This window comes from Chiloscyllium plagiosum, unplaced genomic scaffold (genome assembly GCF_037043375.1).
Source record: "Chiloscyllium plagiosum isolate Xiang-an unplaced genomic scaffold, Cpla_swu_hap1 HiC_scaffold_12, whole genome shotgun sequence".
Taxonomy (NCBI): domain Eukaryota; kingdom Metazoa; phylum Chordata; class Chondrichthyes; order Orectolobiformes; family Hemiscylliidae; genus Chiloscyllium; species Chiloscyllium plagiosum.
The window spans coordinates 48,179,898-48,200,612 of NW_028270150.1; the positions used below are offsets into that span (position 1 = coordinate 48,179,898).

Genomic DNA, 20,715 nt, shown 5'->3' on the forward strand with positions numbered 1-20,715 from the left:
GTGTCATAAATGGTCTATAGCAGAGAAAAAAGCCCTTCAGCCCAGAGTCTGCCTCAGTAAAAAACTATTCCAAACCCCCATTTTTCAACACTCAGCCTGTATCCTCTGGCATCGTAAATGCACATGTAAACACTACTCAAATGTTGACGGTTTTTGCCTAGATCATCCTTACAGGCAGAAAGTTCCAGATTCCTACCACTTTGAGTAAAACAGCTTTTCATCAATCTCCTCCAAAAAGCCTCGTGTCCCTCACCTTAAATCTACGCCCCTTGTCGTTGATCCCTCCACCAAGGGGAAAGTTCCCTCCTGTCAACCCTATCTATACCCCTCAAATTTAAATGTCAATCATGTCCCCCCTTCATCTCTCTCTCCATAAATGCTGCCAGAAATGCTGAATTTCTCCAGCATTTTCTATTCTTATTTCAGATTTTTAGCATCCAAAGTATTTTGCCTTTGTTTGATGAATTAAGAGTTGAATTAGGCAACAAAAATATGCAACCACACTACTGGAATATTGCAGCAGACATCCAGTCCAAGTACAACAGAAGATCAAATTTGCAGGCACTTTCTAACAAATGCAAAAACTATAAAGGTAGAAATAATGTAGAACTCTAGTTGTTTAAATATAAACTGAAGTACAGTCAATGTTAAAGTTACAGAAGGCAGAGAACTGCTACATTGCAACAAGTAGTATGCCCAACAAGGGGGTAGAAATCTGGGTTTACCGTATATACTCAAGTAATTCTTGGTACTGTAGATGAGCAGAGAGATCTCTGTGTCCAGGTACGACCCAGGTTGACAGGGTTGTTAAGAAGGCATACAGTGTTTTGGCTTTTATTAATAGAGGGATCGAGTTCCGGAACCATGAGGTTATGCTACAGCTGTACAAAACTCTAGTCCGGCCGCACTTGGAGTATCGTGTAAGTTCTGGTCACCGCATTATAAGAAGGATGTGGAAGCTTTGGAAAGGGTGCAGAGGAGATTTACTAGGATGTTGCCTGGTATGGAGAGAAGGTCTTACGAGGAAAGGCTGAGGGACTTGAGGTTGTTTTCGTTAGAGAAAAGAAGGTTGAGAGGTGACTTAATAGAGACATATAAGATAATCAGAGGGTTAGATAGGGTGGACAGGGAGAACCTTTTTCCAAGTATGGTGACAGCGAGCACGAGAGGGCATAGCTTTAAATTGAGGGGTGATAGATATAGGACAGATGTCAGAGGTAGTTTCTTTACTCAGATAGTAGATTCGCCTGCAAAAGTAGTAGATTCGCCAACTTTAAGCACATTAAGTCGTCATTGGACAAGCATTTGGACATACATGGAATAATGTAGGTTAGATGGGCTTCAGATTGGTAGGACAGGTCGGTGCAACATCGAGGGCCGAAGGGCCTGTACTGCACAGTAATGTTCTATGTTCTAATAGTTGAATTTTGACTACTTTTTAATGTTACATTTATGGGGGACATCTATTACATGGATACTACCTTTGAGGGGCTGAAATTCATGCCCGTTAAAATTCATTCAGAAGCCCAACTGATCTCTAAATGAATATATAAAAATAACGAATTATGGTATTTCTGAAAACCCAGAGCTGAATACAACAACCAGTGGGCAGGTAGACCGGGAGCAGAACAACTGGAAAGCTGGAGTGGGATGTGATGGCTGGCACACTGACTCACAAATGTTGATCGTTATCTGTAAAGAACTAGGGTCAACATTTAATGAGATATATGGAAAATTCCAGGTTATTTGACCAAAAATAGGGGGTCGACTTTTACATGAGATCGATTATCACTCCAGTATATACAGTAGTTTTAGACAATCACCTGGGGAGGAGGAAGGGGTAAGCCGCACAAATTCAGTTAGTTTGGCATAGTGATGAAAAAGATCAAAACTAAATTGGAACAATGGTTCTAAATTAAGGAAGGCCAGTTTCACTAGATTAAGAAGTGACTGACCAAAAATGAGCTACAAACAAATTCTTGAAGGTAATCCAGTGTCAGGTTAATGGGCGACTTTCAGAAAAAGATTCAAGGGGCTTATGGTAAACCTGCATCCTCAAAACGTCAAAACAGTCAAATCTAGAGACACTGGGTAACAGGGTGAACATGGGCGTAAGAAATATCTATGCCAGATAACATGAACCTAATACTACAAAAAATCTCAATGCAACAATAGAAATGTGAAATGAAAAGAAAATTTAGGAAAGTAAAATGAGCGCAAGAAGAAAAAGAATCAAAGTACCATTAAGGGAAATCCAAAGATTATAAGCAAAAAGAGAGACAGGGTGGACTTCAATACTTAAGCCAGTATTCACTGCCCATCACTAGTTGCTATCAGGTGGTGGTGCTGAGCTACCTCCTCTAACCACTGCAGTCCACGTTCTTTAAGTAGATGCCCAGTGCTTTTAGGAAAGGAGTTCCAAAATTTTGACCCAGCATCACTGAATGAATGGCAACATGTTTCCAAGTCAGGAAGATATGTGGTTGGAGGGAAACTTGTAGGTCACAGCGTTTCCATCGATATGCTGCCCTTTTTCTTCTAGATTGAAGTCGTCATGCATTTCAAAAGGTGCTATTTAAGAAGCCTTGGTGAATTTCTGCAGTGCATCTTGTAAATACACACTGCTGCTATTGAGTATTCGTGTTGGTGGGAGTGCCAATCAAGCTGGCTGCTTTAACCTGGATTGTGTCAAGCCTGAGTGTTGCTTGAATGACACACATCCAGGTAAGCAGGAAGTATTCCATCACACTCCTGACTTTTCCTTTGGCCAAGCTCTGGTGAGTCAGTCAGTGAGTTACTCACTGCAAAATTCCTAATACTTTGTAGCCATAGTATTTATATGGCTAGTCCAAATCAGTTTTTGGTCAGGCTAACCCAGAGGATGACTATAGTGGAGGATTGAGCAATAGTAATGCCACTGAACGTAAATGGGTGATGGTTAGAGTCTCTCGTGCTGCATATGGTCATTTGTCAGCCAAGCTTGAATATCACCCAGGTCTTGAAACAAATCGCCATGACTGCATCAGTATCCGAGGAATCGTAAATGGTGCCTAACATTGTACAATCAGCAGTGAACCTTTCCACTTCACTTTCTGATGGAGGGAAAGTCACTGATGTAATTCCTGGAAAGATGCCTAAGAGCTGAGACGACTGACCTTCAACAACCATCATCCAAAGATATGCAGGTTAAGTGGACTGGCTATGTTCATGTTCAGGGATGTGGGAATTTGATGGTTAGCCATGAGAAATGCAGGGTCACAGGGATAGGGTAGTGGGATTGGTCTGGTGGGATGATCAGAGGATTAGTGTAGACTTGTTGGGCCAAATGGCTTGTTTTCATACTGTAGGGATTCAATGGAACCATAATCATTTTCCTTTGCTAGGTACGAATCCAACCAGAGTGTCTTCCCACCCCTCGTTCCCACTGACTCTAGTTTTCCTAGGGGCCCTTGATATCACACTTGGAAAAATATAGCCTTGATGTTCAGGGTACTCACCTGACAGAAGACAAACTGAGCATCAGTGAGCAGATTAATACAAAGCAAATAATGATGACACCTCCCATTGCTTCACCGATAATCCAGGAGTAAACCTATATGGGTAATTGGTTGGATCAATTTGCCCTATTGTGTTAAGTGATGTAGCTGAGCAATTATCTACATTGTCTGGTAGATGCCAGTCTCACAACTGTACTAGCAAGCTTGGATTGGATGCAGCAAGTTTTGAAGGACACATCTTCAGTACTGGAGTCCTGTCAGGGCCTATCCTCTTTGCTGTATCCAGTGACATTAGCCATTTCCTGGTATAACAAAAAGTGAATCAAATTGGTTAAAGACTGGCGTCTGTGATACTATGAACAAGAGTTTCCTACAATTTTCTTTCCGGCTACATGGTGTGCACAGAACCTTGGAGTGACTGCATATTCTTACTTGGAGGGAACGTTGATGTGGATCCCTAGAAGAAAATTGTTGCTAGTGGGCTTATGCAGTTTAGTGCAAAATTAGTCCTGAAGTGTACCTAGAAACAAGCTTAATACAAAAATTGGATTAAAAATAATTAAATGCATCCTATTTCAAAGGATCCATATACTAAATGCTAAAGTTAAACTCTCAAACATGGGAATAATTATAATTCTTCATGTATTAAAAAATACTCACGTTGACCCCAACGCCCTGTCCTTGGATTAAGGTAGTTGGGGTACAGGCCATTAGGTCTGTCCATTTTCTGTAACAACTTCCGAATGTGCAACACCTGCAATTAGTTCGAAACTTAATTTTAACAATTGTAGCACTATTTACACACGCTTTAATGAATTAATGTTAACTTACTGTGAAATTATTTCAACAATTTCAACAACCCACTTTCTCAGTGTCCTCTATTTCATGCGTATTTCAGATGATAGCACAGATTAATCAAATTCAGACCTTCACTAATACTACAGTTAAACTACCACAACACAAACATAGGCATGCTTGCAATGTGCAATTAAGACAAGCAATTTTAAATATCACACATTCCTGGGACTTGAACCCCCTGAACATCTGATTAGGATATTGATTACTAGAACACCAGGTCCTTTAAACAGTACCTTACTTTTGAGATAAGATTGTAAAATAACTTGCATATCAGCAATACCATCACTTTGCGTTCACAGACAGGGTATATGATTGCTGAGTAAACAAACACCAGACCATGGCTGAGAAATAAGGAATTTTATCAGACACTACATTGGAATGTATACCTCAGGTGAACTACATAGCCTCTGATCAAAGCCAACAATGATATTACAAATTCAGGTTGAATGGCTTGGAAACAAAGTTTGTGAGAAGATTTGTAGCTCGGGTGCTCGTTGTTGTGATTCTGTTCGCCAAGCTGGGAATTTGTGTTGCAGACATTTCGTCCCCTGTCTAGGTGACATCCTCAGTGCTTGGGAGCCTCCTGTGAAGCGCTTCTGTGATGTTTCCTCCAGCATTTATAGTGATTTGTATCTGCCGCTTCCGGTTGTCAGTTCCAGCTGTCCGCTGCAGCGGCAGATACAAATCACTATAAATGCCGGAGGAAACATCACAGAAGCGCTTCACAAGAGGCTCCCAAGTACTGTTTAGAAACAAATCCAAAACCAGAAGATTTGCAAATCCGAAGAGTATTGATTAAGTGTGCAAAGGAGCCACATATTAGTTGAATTTTATTTAAAAATAGTTTTAGTTATAACAAATATACGTAATTTAAAATTTTGCAATGAGTATTCGGCATTCATAAGCTTAATCAGTTATACAATTTGAAGCTAACCTTTCGCTCAACCCTCTCCTAACTGAAGGCTTGTTGCTTTAATTCTTCATACGTGCAGCTGTTGGCATCAAACATATCCAAACAAAACTTTCCGAAACTTCCAAACTATGAGTGTGTTAAGGGCTTCTAGTGTTACATTTTATAATTCTTAAGATGTGGGCAGTAAGGGTAAATATGGATGGGTAGTTTCCCAAAGGGCACTAACACTAATAAAGGAGTCATACTCATTAGGTTTGACAGGTTCTATCCTGAAGAGCATTAACCAATGTGTTGAATATCTTAATGATAATCCAGTTGCTTTGGTGATGATTTTCTGATGTTAGTCAACTAAATTAATGGATTTACTGAATTCAATATTATAGTGTGATCTTTTGGGAACTGAAATCAAACTTGGGACTGAGAATTCTAGAGCACCGTATTACTAGATAATTCATCAGTCTTTCCTTTCTTCAATATCTCAAGATTTGAAAGATACAGCTATAGTTGAGGTCATTCATGAAGATAACTTTAATATACTGTCCAAGATTCTTCTCAGATGTCAGGTAACTGATATATTCCCACAACAAAACAATATCTGTAAAATATGGAAAGTCAAGGTTCGGTAGTTTCTCATATCTTACAAAGAAAACACTTACTTTTTTGTAGTAGATGGGATCCCCTGTCAGATAGCTCATGTGGACAAATTCCAAATGTAGTGTCCCAAATTCAGACAAAATGCTACTCCCAGCAGATGCCCAGCCCCAGTTCCGTCCAACACCACTGGCAAATCAAGAACCCAGCAAGAGAAAAAAACATATAATCACAAACAGAAGAGCAAAAGCCAGTTATCAGATGGCTCAGCACAGTGAAGGTGGCAAGCAGCTCGATTCTAATGGCTCCCTAAAGATGAATACCTTAAATTTCTACTTTAGGTAGAGTCAAAAAGTTCAATATTAACACCTCCCTAAATACGGTTTTGACCAATAGTAGCATCATGTTTATTTCATCTTAAATAGATAAGATTGCCTTTGTGTAACAATTTTTTTTCCCTAATTGAAATGCAGAAGTTGTTATTTGATACTCAGATGAAATATCAATGGCACTCTGGCATTTTAACATTCAAACAGAACTATATTTCTGTATGATCATACTTGCAGCATTCCTCATTCCAAAAACTTTAAAAACTGCTGTACTTCTCTTCAGAATGCATTTTACCAACTGATACTTAGAATGTTACCATCAATTTAAATTCTACTAAAATGACAACTCGAAACAGTCTAGTTTATGCACGGTGAATGTCAGCCATCCTCAATTAAGTGTGCTGAATAAGCCATGACAGCCCCACGACTTCAAAATTTCCTGTTAGAAATAATAACCACTTTTTAATTTGTATTTCCACTTTTTGTTGTTAACTTTATTATCATCCAGTAGTCACTTAGAATCCCACACACAATGCCAGCTAATCTCAGACCAATTCCATTGATAGCATTGCTGCTGCATGCCTGAATAACCTAAGATTAAATTCCCTACAGTGGAAACAGGCCCTTTGGCCCAGCAAGTCCACATTGACCCTCCGAAGAGTAACCTACCCAGACCCATTTCCCTCTGGCTAATGCACCTAACACTATGGACAATTTAGCATGGCCAATTCACCTGACCTACACATCTTTAGACTGTGGGAGGAAACCGCAGCACCCAGACATGGGGAGAATGTACAAACTCCACACAGACGGTCACCTGAGACTGGAATCGAACCTGGGTTCCTGGCGCTGTGAGGAAGCAGTGCTAACCACTGAGGCACCATGTTACCCCATGCTAAACAATGGTATGTTCTATATTCCAGCCATGGGCCTAGCCTAACAAACCTACAGCTAAATATGGGCTCAACGACAATCCAATCAACCAACACAGACTAAAACTGTGCATATGAATCAATGACTCAAGCCTCGAAACCAGCTTTTGTTTTGGTCTATTTTGCTTTCAAAATGCTTTCGGACAAGGAGTTTCTGGATTTCAAAATTTTCCAGTTTATAATTTTAGCATACTTAAACACATTTGTGAATTGGTACCAAAGACATTAAAATATTCCAATATTAATGTTAAGACACAAAGTGGGCAGAGTTTGAATTCATTCATTTAAAAATACAGGATGATGCATACAGGAATATGCAGGTATTCAGAATAAAATTGAGCATCATCAACAGTTAATTTCTACTCTCTTTTATATATGTTCCTTCATGTTTGCATGTCATGGAAATATAAATGTAAAGACACTTGCAGTTATCTTAAGTCTTGACTTTTTTTTTTTTACATTTTGGGTCCAGTCACTCTTCCACAGAACCAGACCGGAAAGTTAACTGATTTTTCTCCACAAATGCCAGCAGACCTTGGCTTTTCCAGCAACTTCTGTTTTTGTTTCTGATTTCCAACATCCACAGTTCTTTTGGTTTTTATTCTGACTTAATTTGTGCCCTTATACAGAGGAACCTCGATTATGCAGCATTCGATTATCCAAATATCGGATTATTTGGCAAGATCACAAGGTCCCAATGCTCAGCTAAACGATGTTATCCAGCATTTGATTAACCGACCGAAATACTCCCCGCTCGTGTCCTTCGGATAATCAAGGTTCCTCTGTACACCAGTGCTCCCCAAACTATTTTTCAGCGCAACCCTGTTTAACACATACTCGCACACAAAATTAATCTGTCTCTGTCACTGTAGGTCCTCTCCCCTACACACAATTATCAACCCCTCTACATTCTTCCCAGACAGACCAATAATGAACCACTTACCATGCATTACCACCCTCTCCTTTCCAATGGCCCCTACACAAAATAAAGGAGCCCCCAGCACACACAAAGAACCAGCCCTTACCCACTTTCTCAAACACAGTAATTGAACCTCCCCCTCACATTTGGTCTAACTGCCAATAGTACAATTCAATCTCTAGCCAAAGAAAGAAATTTGTACAGTAGACGGACAAGTGAAGAAACAGCAAAGTTTGAAGCTACTGATCATCTCTCCAGCTCAGCCACATGGCATCTTGGTTTTCCCCACATGTTGGATACAGTCACTGGGTAACACTTGTCAGAAATTTAATGCAATGCCACAAATGATGAGTCAGAGTATTGTGGGGCCACATTAAAAAGTTTCAGATAACTGGTGTTGCTGGATTCTGTAGTTCCAGGCTGAAGAGCTAATAATGAATTAACTATAAACTAAGGTTGGGATCTATGCAAACCTCAATGTGGGAAACTGATCAATTTGACTGGAGGCTGACATTTGAGATTTTATGAAGACAGATTACCTACCCAGCACTAATTCTGACATTCTTCAAACAATGTGCATATTCTTCAAACACTATATGAATACAATGCGGCTTGATAAATTCTGATGAAACAAGGTGCTCAACAATAATAAGAAAACGCTGAGATGGCATTAAGTCTGGCATTCCAACACCATTAACTTCTGGATCTACTGTCCCATTTTATATTAAAAAAAGACTTTAAACTTCACTTAGGACTCACTCCCTAAAAACTGTATGACTGCAAGTAGTGTAAAGCAAAGCTGTTCCAAAAATGAAGACATATCAACTGGCAGGTAAATCTATTTTCACTCTGTACACTATCTACGCTAAAAGCATATCACAAAAACACATAAAACCTTCACAATTAACTGAAATATTTCCAGATTAAGGTTTAGCAATTGAACACACTTTCTACATTACCAATTGAGAGGGGCAATCTGTGACACAAACAATGGCATCTATTTATATATAATGCCAAGCAGTAGCATGTGCATGAAAGAAATATGTACACAAAACCTTCAACCTCTAGGTCTACAAATAAACACCCTTACGATAACATTTGAAAGGCATATGTGATCCAATGGTTTTTAATAGCAGCACCTTACATAACTGACTAAATTTAGAAAACTGCTGCTATATCCAAGTAAAGTTAGGATTGTTCAATAATCAGATTTGGATGTGTGGTGTAAAATTATGTCCCAATACATGTGTGAATCATAATGTAACACATGTATTGGGCCAAGCAGTGGAATGTGGTGAAACGGTTAAAAATTATGTCCCAATACATGTGTGAATCTAACCGGAATGGAGGTGTTGCTTAGTCCCGTGTGAATCTTATTACACACCTCCCCGTGTGAATCTTCTTATCTGTATGTAACCAGAATGGAATGTGTTTTTTAGCCTTGCTCTGCTGTTCACATGAATGTTTATATCTGGAAAAGAGTATATCAGCTGGAAAAGTCTCCAGTTCGGTGAGTCTGCTCCGGGGTTGCGTTTAACCGCCGAGCGTGGGTTGTTGGCAACCGCTCTACGAGAACTGACGGCTCCCAGTTCCGGTAACATGTAGAGTGAGTATAAGCCAGACCCGGGAGTCTGCTCCGGGGTTACGTTTAACCGCCGAGCGTGGGTTGTTGGCAACCGCTCTACGAGAACTGACGGCTCCCAGTTCCGGTAACATGTAGAGTGAGTATAAGCCAGACCCGTTGTAAGTATGAGACCTGGTTGTGGCGACGTTGCGGGGAATAAAATGCTCATATTCTAGCAGACTCGCCTCTTGGTCGTTTGTTCTGTGTCAGACTACTCTCCTACGAACCTGACCTTGAGAATTTTTTAAAACAGGATGATACTGCATTTTTTTTTAAAGAAAAAATGTTTTCCCACAGGGTGTATTCATTGCGAGCAAGGCAATGTTTGCTTATCCCTTTTTGCCCTTTCTGAACTGTTGTTTTAAAGGGAGGTTCAGGACTTTGACTCGTGACAATGATGGAGTGGCAATATCATTCCAAGTCAGAATATATAGCTTGGAGGGGAACTCCATGTCCATTATCATGAAATTAGAATGATGCTCATACAGTTAAATAAATAATCATAATATGATTAATGAAGGCCGGAAAGATCTTGCACATCAGAAGAGGATTCCATGAATGTGGCAATGAAATGTTGGAGGAATAAAAAGGTAACTCTTAGCACCAGTTTCTCTCTCAAACATCTCAAGAGCACTTCAAATGCGTTCAAATGCAGTGACCTCAAGCAAGCATGCTAGGCACTTTTTGCACAGTGAGATCTCAAACAGTTGATTTGTGTTTTTATTCTAAAGCTATGTAATGGCTGAAAGAGCAATGTCACTCAGAAGCCAACAGACGCTCCCTTTTAAGAATTCAAGTCACACTTTGACTTTAACCAGAAAAGACAGACAAAGCTTCCATTTTTCATCTCAATCACAGACGATAAATTTCAACAATGCAGCACTATGGTATTTTAGGTTATTAGCTCAAAGCCCAAATCCAAAATGAAGTGCAACACCAACTGAGCCATGGTGACACACTTTGCACTGAAAATCAATTCAAAAACATTAATATACACTCAGTGATGTATATTTTGTCCAGTAATAATTCTCAAACTGAAGTTTAACAATTTTATGGATTTTATCCATAAAGTAATTAATCTGAATAATGAACATTGCTACGTATTCCTGAAAATAAACTTATGTAAAACACCATTCTGAAAGTCCAAAACCTTATGCCAATCCAACAAACACTAAGTCCACAATAAACTGGCAATGCTAACGATTTGTAAGAAAATGTATTTTCTTGGCTACTTGAAAAATTACTTCTGGCTAAAAACAGCAGCTTATTTGGGAAAACATCTCTGAAATGGGTTAGAAAAGAAACAAAAACAAAGACCAATAACAGCAGAAAACTGTTAACATGACCACTCTCAGAATCATGCAATGCAATTTAGTATCGCACATCAATACTGGGCAGATCTGTTCCCCAAACATGTAACCACAGATTTTACCTTCTCCTCATAAACAGGATTCCCCAATAAACAGGAAATGTGGAGGAACTCCAAATGAAGAGTGCCAAACTCTGCAAGAATGCTCGCTCGTTGCGAGGCCCACACATAATTACGGCCTATCCCACTGGAAAGAGAGAGTCAGGTTCAGTTACAAATGGCACCTCCTCTCCCGCCACCATTGTCCTTAAATATAATAAGCAGCAAGGCAGCAGACAAGATCACAAAGACTAAAAACAGTCAAAGATGCTTCATTGACTGCAAATTAAGTTACATTTTGTAATCAATTACTCAATTACCAATTATTCTGAAACACTTCCGAGCATAATATTCAAAAGCCAGGAAACTGCAACAAAATACTTGACTCCATGTAACAGTCCACAAAGTACTGTGGTAAGCCTTCACTGCTCTGCAAGACCATGACAGCACAACAGGTGACTATTTAAACTAGAAACTCACATTTACACAAACAGACAAGATGCTGGGTGGCTCCATAATATGGTGTGGCAATTTAATTTTTTTTATATAAATCTCACACACTAACAATATGCACTGCAAAATCGTCTTGGCGCTAAGATATTTATTATGTATATTCAGTTAAACTCTTTTCCCGAATTAAGTCTGTTTGATCGTATGTTTAGCATAACAATTTTTCTCAGTCGAAACCTTGCAGAATTCATTGAAATAGCGGTTTACTACATAAAAGGAAGCTTTTTGTCACACTGAATGTACTGTCTTTTGAAAGCAAATCCCTGTCCCTGATACGCCCCACAGTTCTGGATTTTTCTCAGCTTCAAGCAGTTAATCAAGCACCATTTAAAAACAATGCAATTACCTCTGCCTCAACAGGTGCCTACAGCAAGGCATTCCATTGTTTCACAACTTTGAACTAAACTATTTACTCATCCTCTTACTCCGTATTAAGTCAATTATCCTTCATCATTAAAGCCTCAACCAGAATTATCTTAACCTATTCTGCCCATCATGGTCCTTCCTAATTTTATAAAACTGCTAAAATGCCGTTAGTGCTATCAATTGTGGAATCACACTAAATAAATAACAAATGAATAACCCCTGTGCCCTAAACATTACATGAACAGCTTTAGACGATTTAAAAATTGTCAGTCAGGTTCATCATGTGGCTCACTTATGCTACCTGCAAGCTTCATCTATTCATATACAGGAACCTGTTTCCTGCAGGAAAAATACATCCATTGCATTTTCCTTGCATTAAACAAAAAACATGAGGGACAATAATTTCCTGACGCATCTTCTACCACAACACTGCAACCAGAGTCTACTTTCCAGCCAATCACCACCTTTTCCTTATGCAGTTATAAATTGTGCTTCCATTTGAATTAAGACATTTCTTTCACCTATTATGATAAGTGCAAGACAAAAAGTTTCTGCAGAAGGTCATTTTCTTCCTGCAAGTTATTACATACTAACGATTCAAGCCTCCAAGCCAACATCTTATACAAGCCTCTCTTCAATAAATACCTAGAGGCTTCCTTTGTGTTCTCACATCCTTGTTTTCAAACCTGTACACTCAAACAGCAATATAATTAAGCAATAAGACTTTCATTCCAAACAAATTGATCAAAAGAAGAATCAATTTACAGCAAATACTCCACTTGATATTGCTCAATTAGACTAATTATTAAATGCAGAGCAGGCATCAAAAGCTACATGGAGGACAGCAATTTACACATGATAAAAGGTTTTTAAAACATCATTTACACTTATTCCACGTAGGACTAATTCACAAAAACAGCAATGGAAAATGGTTGCGAACAAGTTTTTAAATTCAAGACCAGTAATTACCGAAAATAATTTGTATCTATTTTCAGATAGTTATGTTAGCTACTTTCTGAATATTGCTTTAAAATAAAGCAAGTCTTTCAGAATATTCTCAAGGGTTGCAAAAAACATAGAATACTATTAAAAGACTTAAAGCATTCAAGAACTTAATAATAAAAATGTCAAATGATCTCCTTACCATAAACTGGTAACCATAACTATAAAATTCTACCCATTTGGTAGAGGACTCTATTTCATTTATTTATTACTTTATCCCTTCACTATATGTTTCCACAAAATGGCCTAAATAATCCATTTATTACCTCCTCAAATTCACGGATTGAATCTTTATTACCGGTTTACTTAACAACAAATCTGATCACTTCTATAATGCTTTCAGTTTGAGGCAAACTTGAAATTTTGACATCATGTATTAATTTGAATTAAAGTTAAGTGCTGGATATTAGAATCCATTTCCTAGTATGTTATATAATGCCTTATCTTGTCAAGCAAGTTATGAAACATCTTGACGTGCAAGTTGAAAAAGCAGTCAGTGACTACTTTAGAAAGACTACTTTAGGAACAATACCTCATTTATGGTTGTAATCCAGTTGTAATTGATATAGAGAAAGATAGAGGAGATAAAGAAAATAAATTATGAAAGATTTTGCACCAGTGTATTGCTGTGAAGTCTCTCGGCATGTTCAGTTGTACAGCATATGTTGACTTTCAATCAGTTCCACTAGATTATGTCAAGAACATATACAACAGTGCATCACACGCATGCCCACACCAACACAACATAAATGTTAATAAGCAACTGTATATCAGCAAAGTTACATAGTGATTTGATGTTTAAAAAAAAAATGGAAAATGCTCGTGCATCAAGAATTCAAATACAGGTTGTAGCCTGCATTTATGTTTTGCTGGTGTGGACATGCACGTAGAACAGGCCCTTCAGCCCACGATGTTGTGCCGAGGATTATTCTTAATCTAAAATAAAATAACCTAACTACGCACCCCTCAATTCACTGCTATCCATGTGCATGTCCAGCAGTCGCTTAAATGTCCCGAATGACTCTGCTTCCACCACCACCACCACCACCGCTGTGAGTGCATGGAATGCATTGCCAACTCTCTGCGTAAAGAACCTACCTCTGACGTCTCCTCTATTTGTTCCTCCTAATATCTTAAAATGATGACCCCTCGTGCCAGTTAATCCTGCCCTGGGGAAAGTCTCTAGCTACTGACTCTATTCATGCTTCTCATGACTTCGTATACCTCGATCAGGTCAGCTCTTTTCCTCCTCCTCTCCAGAGAGAAAGGTCCAAGCTTAATCAACCTCTCTTTGTAAGACAAGCCCTCCAGCCCAGGCAGCATCCTGGTAAACCTTCTTTGCATCCTATAATAGGCAACCAGAACTGGACACAATATTCCAAGTGTAGTCTCACCAGGCTTTGTAGAGCTGCAGCAAAACCTCGCAGCTCTTAAATTCAATCCCCCCGTTAATGAAAGCCAAAACACCATATGCTTTAACAACCCTATCCACTCGGGTGGCAACTTTGAAGGATCTATGCACTTGAACACCAAGATTCCTCTGTTCCTCCACACCGCCAAGAGTCCTGTCTTTAATCCTATATTCAACATTAAAGTTCGACCTTCTAAAATGCATCACTTCGCATTTATCCAGGTTGAATTTCATCTGCCATTTCTCAGCCCAGCTCCGCATCCTGCCTATGTCACGCTGCAGCCTGCAATAGCCCTCCACACTATCAATGGCACTCCAATGACACTTTGTGTCATTGGCAAATTTACTAACCCACCCCCTAAATCTCCTCATCCAATTCATTTATAAAAACTGCAAAGAACAGAGGCCCAAGAACAGAGCCCTATGGGACACCACTCAGCACTGACCTCCAGGCAGAAGACTTTCCATCTACAATCACTCTCTGCCTTCTGTCAGTCAACAAATTCTGAATCCAGACAGCTAAATCTACCAGTATCCCATACCTCCTGACTTTATGAATGAGCCTACCATGGGGAACCTTATCAAATGCCTTGCTAAAGTAAGATTGTAAGGTGATGCAAGGTTGTCTATGTTCTTGACATAAACCAGTGGAATTGATTGAAACAACTGAACATGCTGAGAAACTTCACAGCAATACACTGGTACAAAATCTCATAATATATTTTCTCCTCGAATGCCACTGAAGTTAAATCAATTATCACTGGATTACGACTGAAAATGAATTCCTTGATGATTTACTATTTGAGAATTCGTCAAAAGCTTTGAAACCTTTGCACCACAGTAAACAAGGGAACCCTCTAAGTTGCTGAAATTAATTTAATGCAGTTAAAATACTGCACGTGTAAAATAATTTTCTAATTTTTAAATTTAAAACATTCTTGCAATCAATTAGGAAATCTTAACATAGAATGAATTTGGTGAAGAAATGCTCAGAATTTCTAATCTAAGCCTGTTCTGCATTGATGAGTCAAAAAGCTTGGTACTGGAACAGCACAGCTGGTCAGGCAGCATCCGAGGAGCAGGAGAGTCGATGTTCTGAGCATAAGCTCTTCATCAGGAACAGCGTATGCTCGAAACGTCGATTCTCCTGCTTCTCGGATGCTGCCTCACCGGGTATGGTTTTCCAGCACCACACGTTTTGACTCTGATCTCCAGCACCTGCAGTCCTCACTTTCTCCCCGCATTGAAGATGATGCGAGTAAGACACGGCTGGAGAAGGACGGGTTGGGCTGTGAGGGTGCCTGTGTGTGTGCATCTGTCTGAAGTTGTGGAACTCAATATTAAATCCTACAGGCTGTAAAGTACCAAAGTGGCAAATGAGGTGTGATTCCTCCAGCTTGCATTGAGCTTCATTGGAACAATGTAGCAGGTTCAGGCCTTGTTGACCTTGCACCTAACACAGTGGAGCTAGTTTCTCCTTTTCACACCTTGATTTTACAAGTTTATTTCACCTTTACCACCATCAGCACTCACTTTGATTTTTGCTCTGGACACCTTCACCATCTGTCTCACTCACTTCTCTTCCCACTTTGTCAACAGCAAAAGCACCACCATTTTCCGGCTTCTTTCAGTTCTGAAGAAGAGTCATATTGGACTGGAAATGATAACATTCTCTCCCTAGATGGTGTTGTCAGATCTGAGTTTTTTCAACACTTTTTGCTTTCTTTTAGATCTTTAGCATCCAGGGTATCTTGCTTTTATACTATCTTCGAGGAATATCTCCAAGAAAGAATATTTTAATCTTTGTAAAATAAATGTAGTTTGATGGTGAACATGCCAGAGAGTGGTACATCCAAATATTGATTGTAACAATTGCATAATGTAATTCAGGTCCATTCCATAAAACAGTATTATAAACTACACAATTCTCAGAATATTTGAAAATATACAACCCTATATTTGTAATCTTTGACTGCAGTCACTGTGGACATCAAGCAGTTCAAATCAGTCAGAATTATAACTGTCAAATTTTCTAACTTTTCAGTGTTTTCGAAGCATATTCCAGTTCAGAACACATGCAGAGGACATTGATAAGCACGTCCATTCATGCATAAACACTTCACACCAAAATTGAGCAATGGAAGTGAATGTCAATTTTAGGAGAAACCTATTGAGCTTATTTATTTTTATAGAATAAAAGATAATGCAGCATCCAATAATACTGCAAGGATTCTAAATCCTTACATCATGCATTCACCCAGCACCATGATAATAATATTGCCATGATGAACCACAAAACATATCTGAAAAGGTCTAATCTTTCATTCCTCCTAATTTAACATGGTGAGATCAGATGGCAGTGCAGAAGTGGAAGTATAACTGAGCCCCATTCTTTCCTTACTCAAATGTAAAATGCCACAATAGGTAAGCAAACTCACCTTTTCAGGTTCACCATAGCCCATGGGATGCCTGTGGGTGTATTAAAGGAAGGCAGCAGTTTTTCAGCAAGTTGTGCAGCTTTCTGTTTGAAGACCTGAAAAAGAACATAAAAATATTTTTAAAAAGTTTGATTCCTATTTATACATCAGGAAATAAAGCAACACTTTAAGAATAAATGGAGCAATCCAAAAAATGTTGACAATTTCTGAAGATAGTGACCTTTACGGAATTTAGGTCTTATGCATTGAAAGCAAGAATTCACTTCATGTTTTCAAAATCTCGTAGACAACTATTTCTGTACACCAATGTCAAACAGGAGGTGCCCCCCGCGCATTATAAGCTAGATAAATTAAGACTTCAGAGGTGGAAAAAGTAAAGACAGCTACTGCTGTTGACAGGAAATGAAATTTTTTTTGAAGGCATGGAGTTTAAAGGCAGAAGTTCCTACAATTCTTTTTTATTAACCTACTTTTCTAATCAACCTGTTCAGAGTTGTTTTACACGAGATGCTGCATTTTGGAAAGACTGGACGTACACACTTAATGATAAGGTTCTGAGGAGCATTGCTGAACAAAAGAGTGCAGGTCCATAGTTCCTTGAAAGTGGAGTCGCAGATGGATAGGATAATGAAGATGGTGTTTGACATGCTTTGTTTTACTGGTTAGTGCGCTGAACATAGACATTGGGAGGTCATGTTGCAGCGGTACTGGACATTGATTAGGTCACTAATGGAATACTGTGTGCAATTCTGGTCTCCCTCCTATCAGAAGGATGTCATGAAACTTGAAAGGTTCAGAAAAGATTTACAAGAATGTTGCCAGGGTTGGAGGGTTTGAACTATACGGAGAGGCTGAATAGGCTGGGGCATCCCTGGAGCGTTTTCCCTGGAGCATCAGGGGTGACATTACACAGCTTTATAAAATCATGAGAGACATGAATAGGGCAAACAGACAGGGCATTTTTCCCAAGCTGGGTGGGTGGGGGTCCCAGATGTACATGGCATAGGTTCAGGGTGAGGGTGGAAAAAAGGAACATAAGGCGCAACTTTTTCACATAAAGACTGGTGCATGTATGGAACAAGCTGTCAGAGGAAGAGGTGGAGGCTGGTACAATTACAACATTGAAAAGGCATCTGGATGGGCATATGAATAGGAAGGGTTTAGAGGTATATGGGCCAAGTGCTGGCAAACGGGACTAGATCAGGTTGGGATATCTAGTTGGCATGGATGAGTTGGACCAAAGGGTCTGTTTCCGTGCTGTACGAATCTGTGACCTCAGAAGCAGGTGGAACTTGAACTTGAGTCTCTTAGTCCAGGGTAGGGACTGCACCACAAGAGGGTCCTCAAGCTACTCTTTTCTCGTAACTGCACAACTGCTTGCATATGCCTCTTGCTTAGACAGCAAAGACTGAAACTGCTCGAGTTAATTGGCCCTTTAGTGAAAAGGGCTTACATAATGGACACGGTGTAAGCATTTTTTAAAAAGATCAGCTCCCAGTAGGTTAACATACTGCCATGTCTCCACTTTCTTGAACATTTGGTCAGAAAACAAGGTTAGTCTATTATAATGCAAGTTTTCTATAAGCAGGAGATGTTAACTACAAATGTCAAGCCATCCCCGGTGTACTAACTACCTATCAATGGAATTCTGTTGGAAATGAAACACTGTGGGATCAAATACTTTTGAAGCCATTGGCAGTCTGGAAACTCTCAACTAAACATGGTTATGCATTTAACCTTTGGCCTTGTAATGAATAAATCGATTACCATTATTCTCCTTCTTCCTCTCTCACAGTCGGATAGACGAGATGAGTCCTTTCTCAATTATTTGAAAAAGAAGTCCAAAGCACATCATTAGCTTTATCCCAAATGTAAATTTCAAGTCCAGCCACTTGAGATTAGCATAACTGACTCAATCAGCAAAGCAAAATGCGTCACGCATTTTGAGTTTTCTAGTACATTGTGCTGACAATACTGCCGGATTTGCTGTGATTTCTTCAAATCCCCACCTTCAGAGATAATCTGGATGGGCATATGAATAGGAAGGGTTTAGAGGGATATGGGCCAAGTGCTGGCAAACGGGACTAGATCAGGTTGGGATATCTAGTTGGCATGGATGAGTTGGACCAAAGGGTGACAGTGTCAGAGAGAAAGGGGGGTTGGTGGAGGAGGGGACACATGCTGATGATCTCCCTACCCAAGTTCCTCAAAATAAAGGAAGATAAACATATTAGCCCAGATCTTCCAGCTTCCGAACAATCGGAGACTGAACACATTCTGAAAATCTGCATTGGTACTCTCTTGACATCCTTTATCTGGACATTAATTATAGCAGTTTGATGCTAAGCAAGTTATTTTTCTTGTAATGTCCCCATGCCTTGTGTGGTGTGGACGATGGTGAGAATTGTGGGAAAATGAAAGAGAAATGAAAAAACCTAATTATCGATACAAAATAATTGCAGATTTTACTCTGATGGTTTCAGAGACCTCAAGCTCTCTACCTTGTTTATGCACACTTGCATTTCATTAATATTCCAACTTGCCTTATTTAAGTGCAGCTTGCAATTATTCCCTCCTCTGCTGAGAAACTAGAAGGCAACACACTCAGACTTGAAAGTTACAGTAGTCACCTGGTCGAATAGATCTTGCTGCTTGCTTCTCCAGGCCTCCATTTTAATGGCTCTTCTATAAAAAGTACTTGAATGCTCCATGACAGAGTTCTCGTTCACTCTTTGTCCACCAAAGTCAGCATCAGCAAATCATCAACATCATAACATAATTATGGCAGGTCCATTCAGAATCAACTTTGGCCCTTCAGAACTTCTCTTTGGAACAGAGATATCTTTGCATGACATATCTCCTGTGAGATTGTGCACAGGGACACATTGCCTCTTATGGCTCTTCATTTCTTAAATGCGAATTCACTTTGTTTTAATTTGGATTAGAATTTAAGGAAGTCTGAAGTACTACTACAAATGAATGCACAACTAAAGATAAGCTGCTTACTGAGCTCATTGCTATTTACAAAATTAACATTAGTTAACTAAAAGGGAAAATCATATGCAAATAACATTCTTAATAGTCAGCAAATCTAGTTTCAAGAGTTTTTAAACAGAAAATTCAAGAATGTTGTTTGAAGGTCTCCAATAAAAGTACTTGCTCTTAACTGAATATTAAGCAAAGAATGAAAGCAATGTTGTGTACAGAATAAATATAGTCTCACGAGACACAGTGGAACAATGTGCCTTTTTTGTATTTACATTATTACAGGAGTGAACAATTAAAGAAACAGTTCTTTGAAGTGAAGAGGATGAGAAAGTATAATGGAATCTTGGTTTAAATTGCATTAGCATAATAAAGGAGTTACAGAGATACTAATTTCTTGTGTTGTGCAAAATGGCAAAGAGAATTCTGCCCAAAATGAAATGTGCCGCTTCTGTATCCTGAATAAAATACAGTTTATTAATCATAGTTTACTTACTACATATTTAGGTAGCATTGTCATAATGCAATTATTCTTCAATTAAATCCATACCAGCATCGAGCATTTCCAAACAGATAGAGCACGTCATATTGAATCCAATTTAGAGCTCTCATTACATTTATATCCTTGGAAATGCATTTAAAGCCTTTGTGCAATCAGGCAAATTTTCAGGTATTTAACAGAATGCTTATTTTATTCCTCTCGGTCAATGTCACGCGCTAAAATCAACTTGATGTTTCAACTACACAATTTAAGACTATTGCCACTAGCTGGTAAAGCTAGAAGAGATTACAGAATGGATTCCTGTAAGATTTAAATTGAATTCCTATTATTTTTTGCAAAGTCAGTCTGACCTTTCAAATTTCATTGGTGACTCTATCTTAAGTTTCTATTTAAGCCTATTAATAAAATACATACATATAAATATGCATGC

General features: G+C 39.0%; 1 protein-coding gene across 2 annotated transcripts in view; it reads right to left on the reverse strand.

Moving 5' to 3' along the window:
• man1a2 (mannosidase, alpha, class 1A, member 2) overlaps positions 1-20,715 on the reverse strand; it is a 133,812-nt gene that overhangs the window by 49,245 nt on the left and 63,852 nt on the right. The window contains exons 6-8 of one of the 2 annotated variants that reach the window (XM_087992788.1): positions 16,799-16,893; positions 11,096-11,219; positions 4,158-4,251 (exon numbers count right to left, since the gene is read on the reverse strand). In XM_087992788.1, the coding sequence (XP_087848914.1) occupies positions 4,158-4,251; positions 11,096-11,219; positions 16,799-16,893 (313 nt within the window). Of the gene's footprint in view, positions 1-4,157; positions 4,252-5,924; positions 6,049-11,095; positions 11,220-16,798; positions 16,894-20,715 lie in introns of both variants that reach the window. The other variant, XM_043700938.2, reaches the window with a different exon arrangement.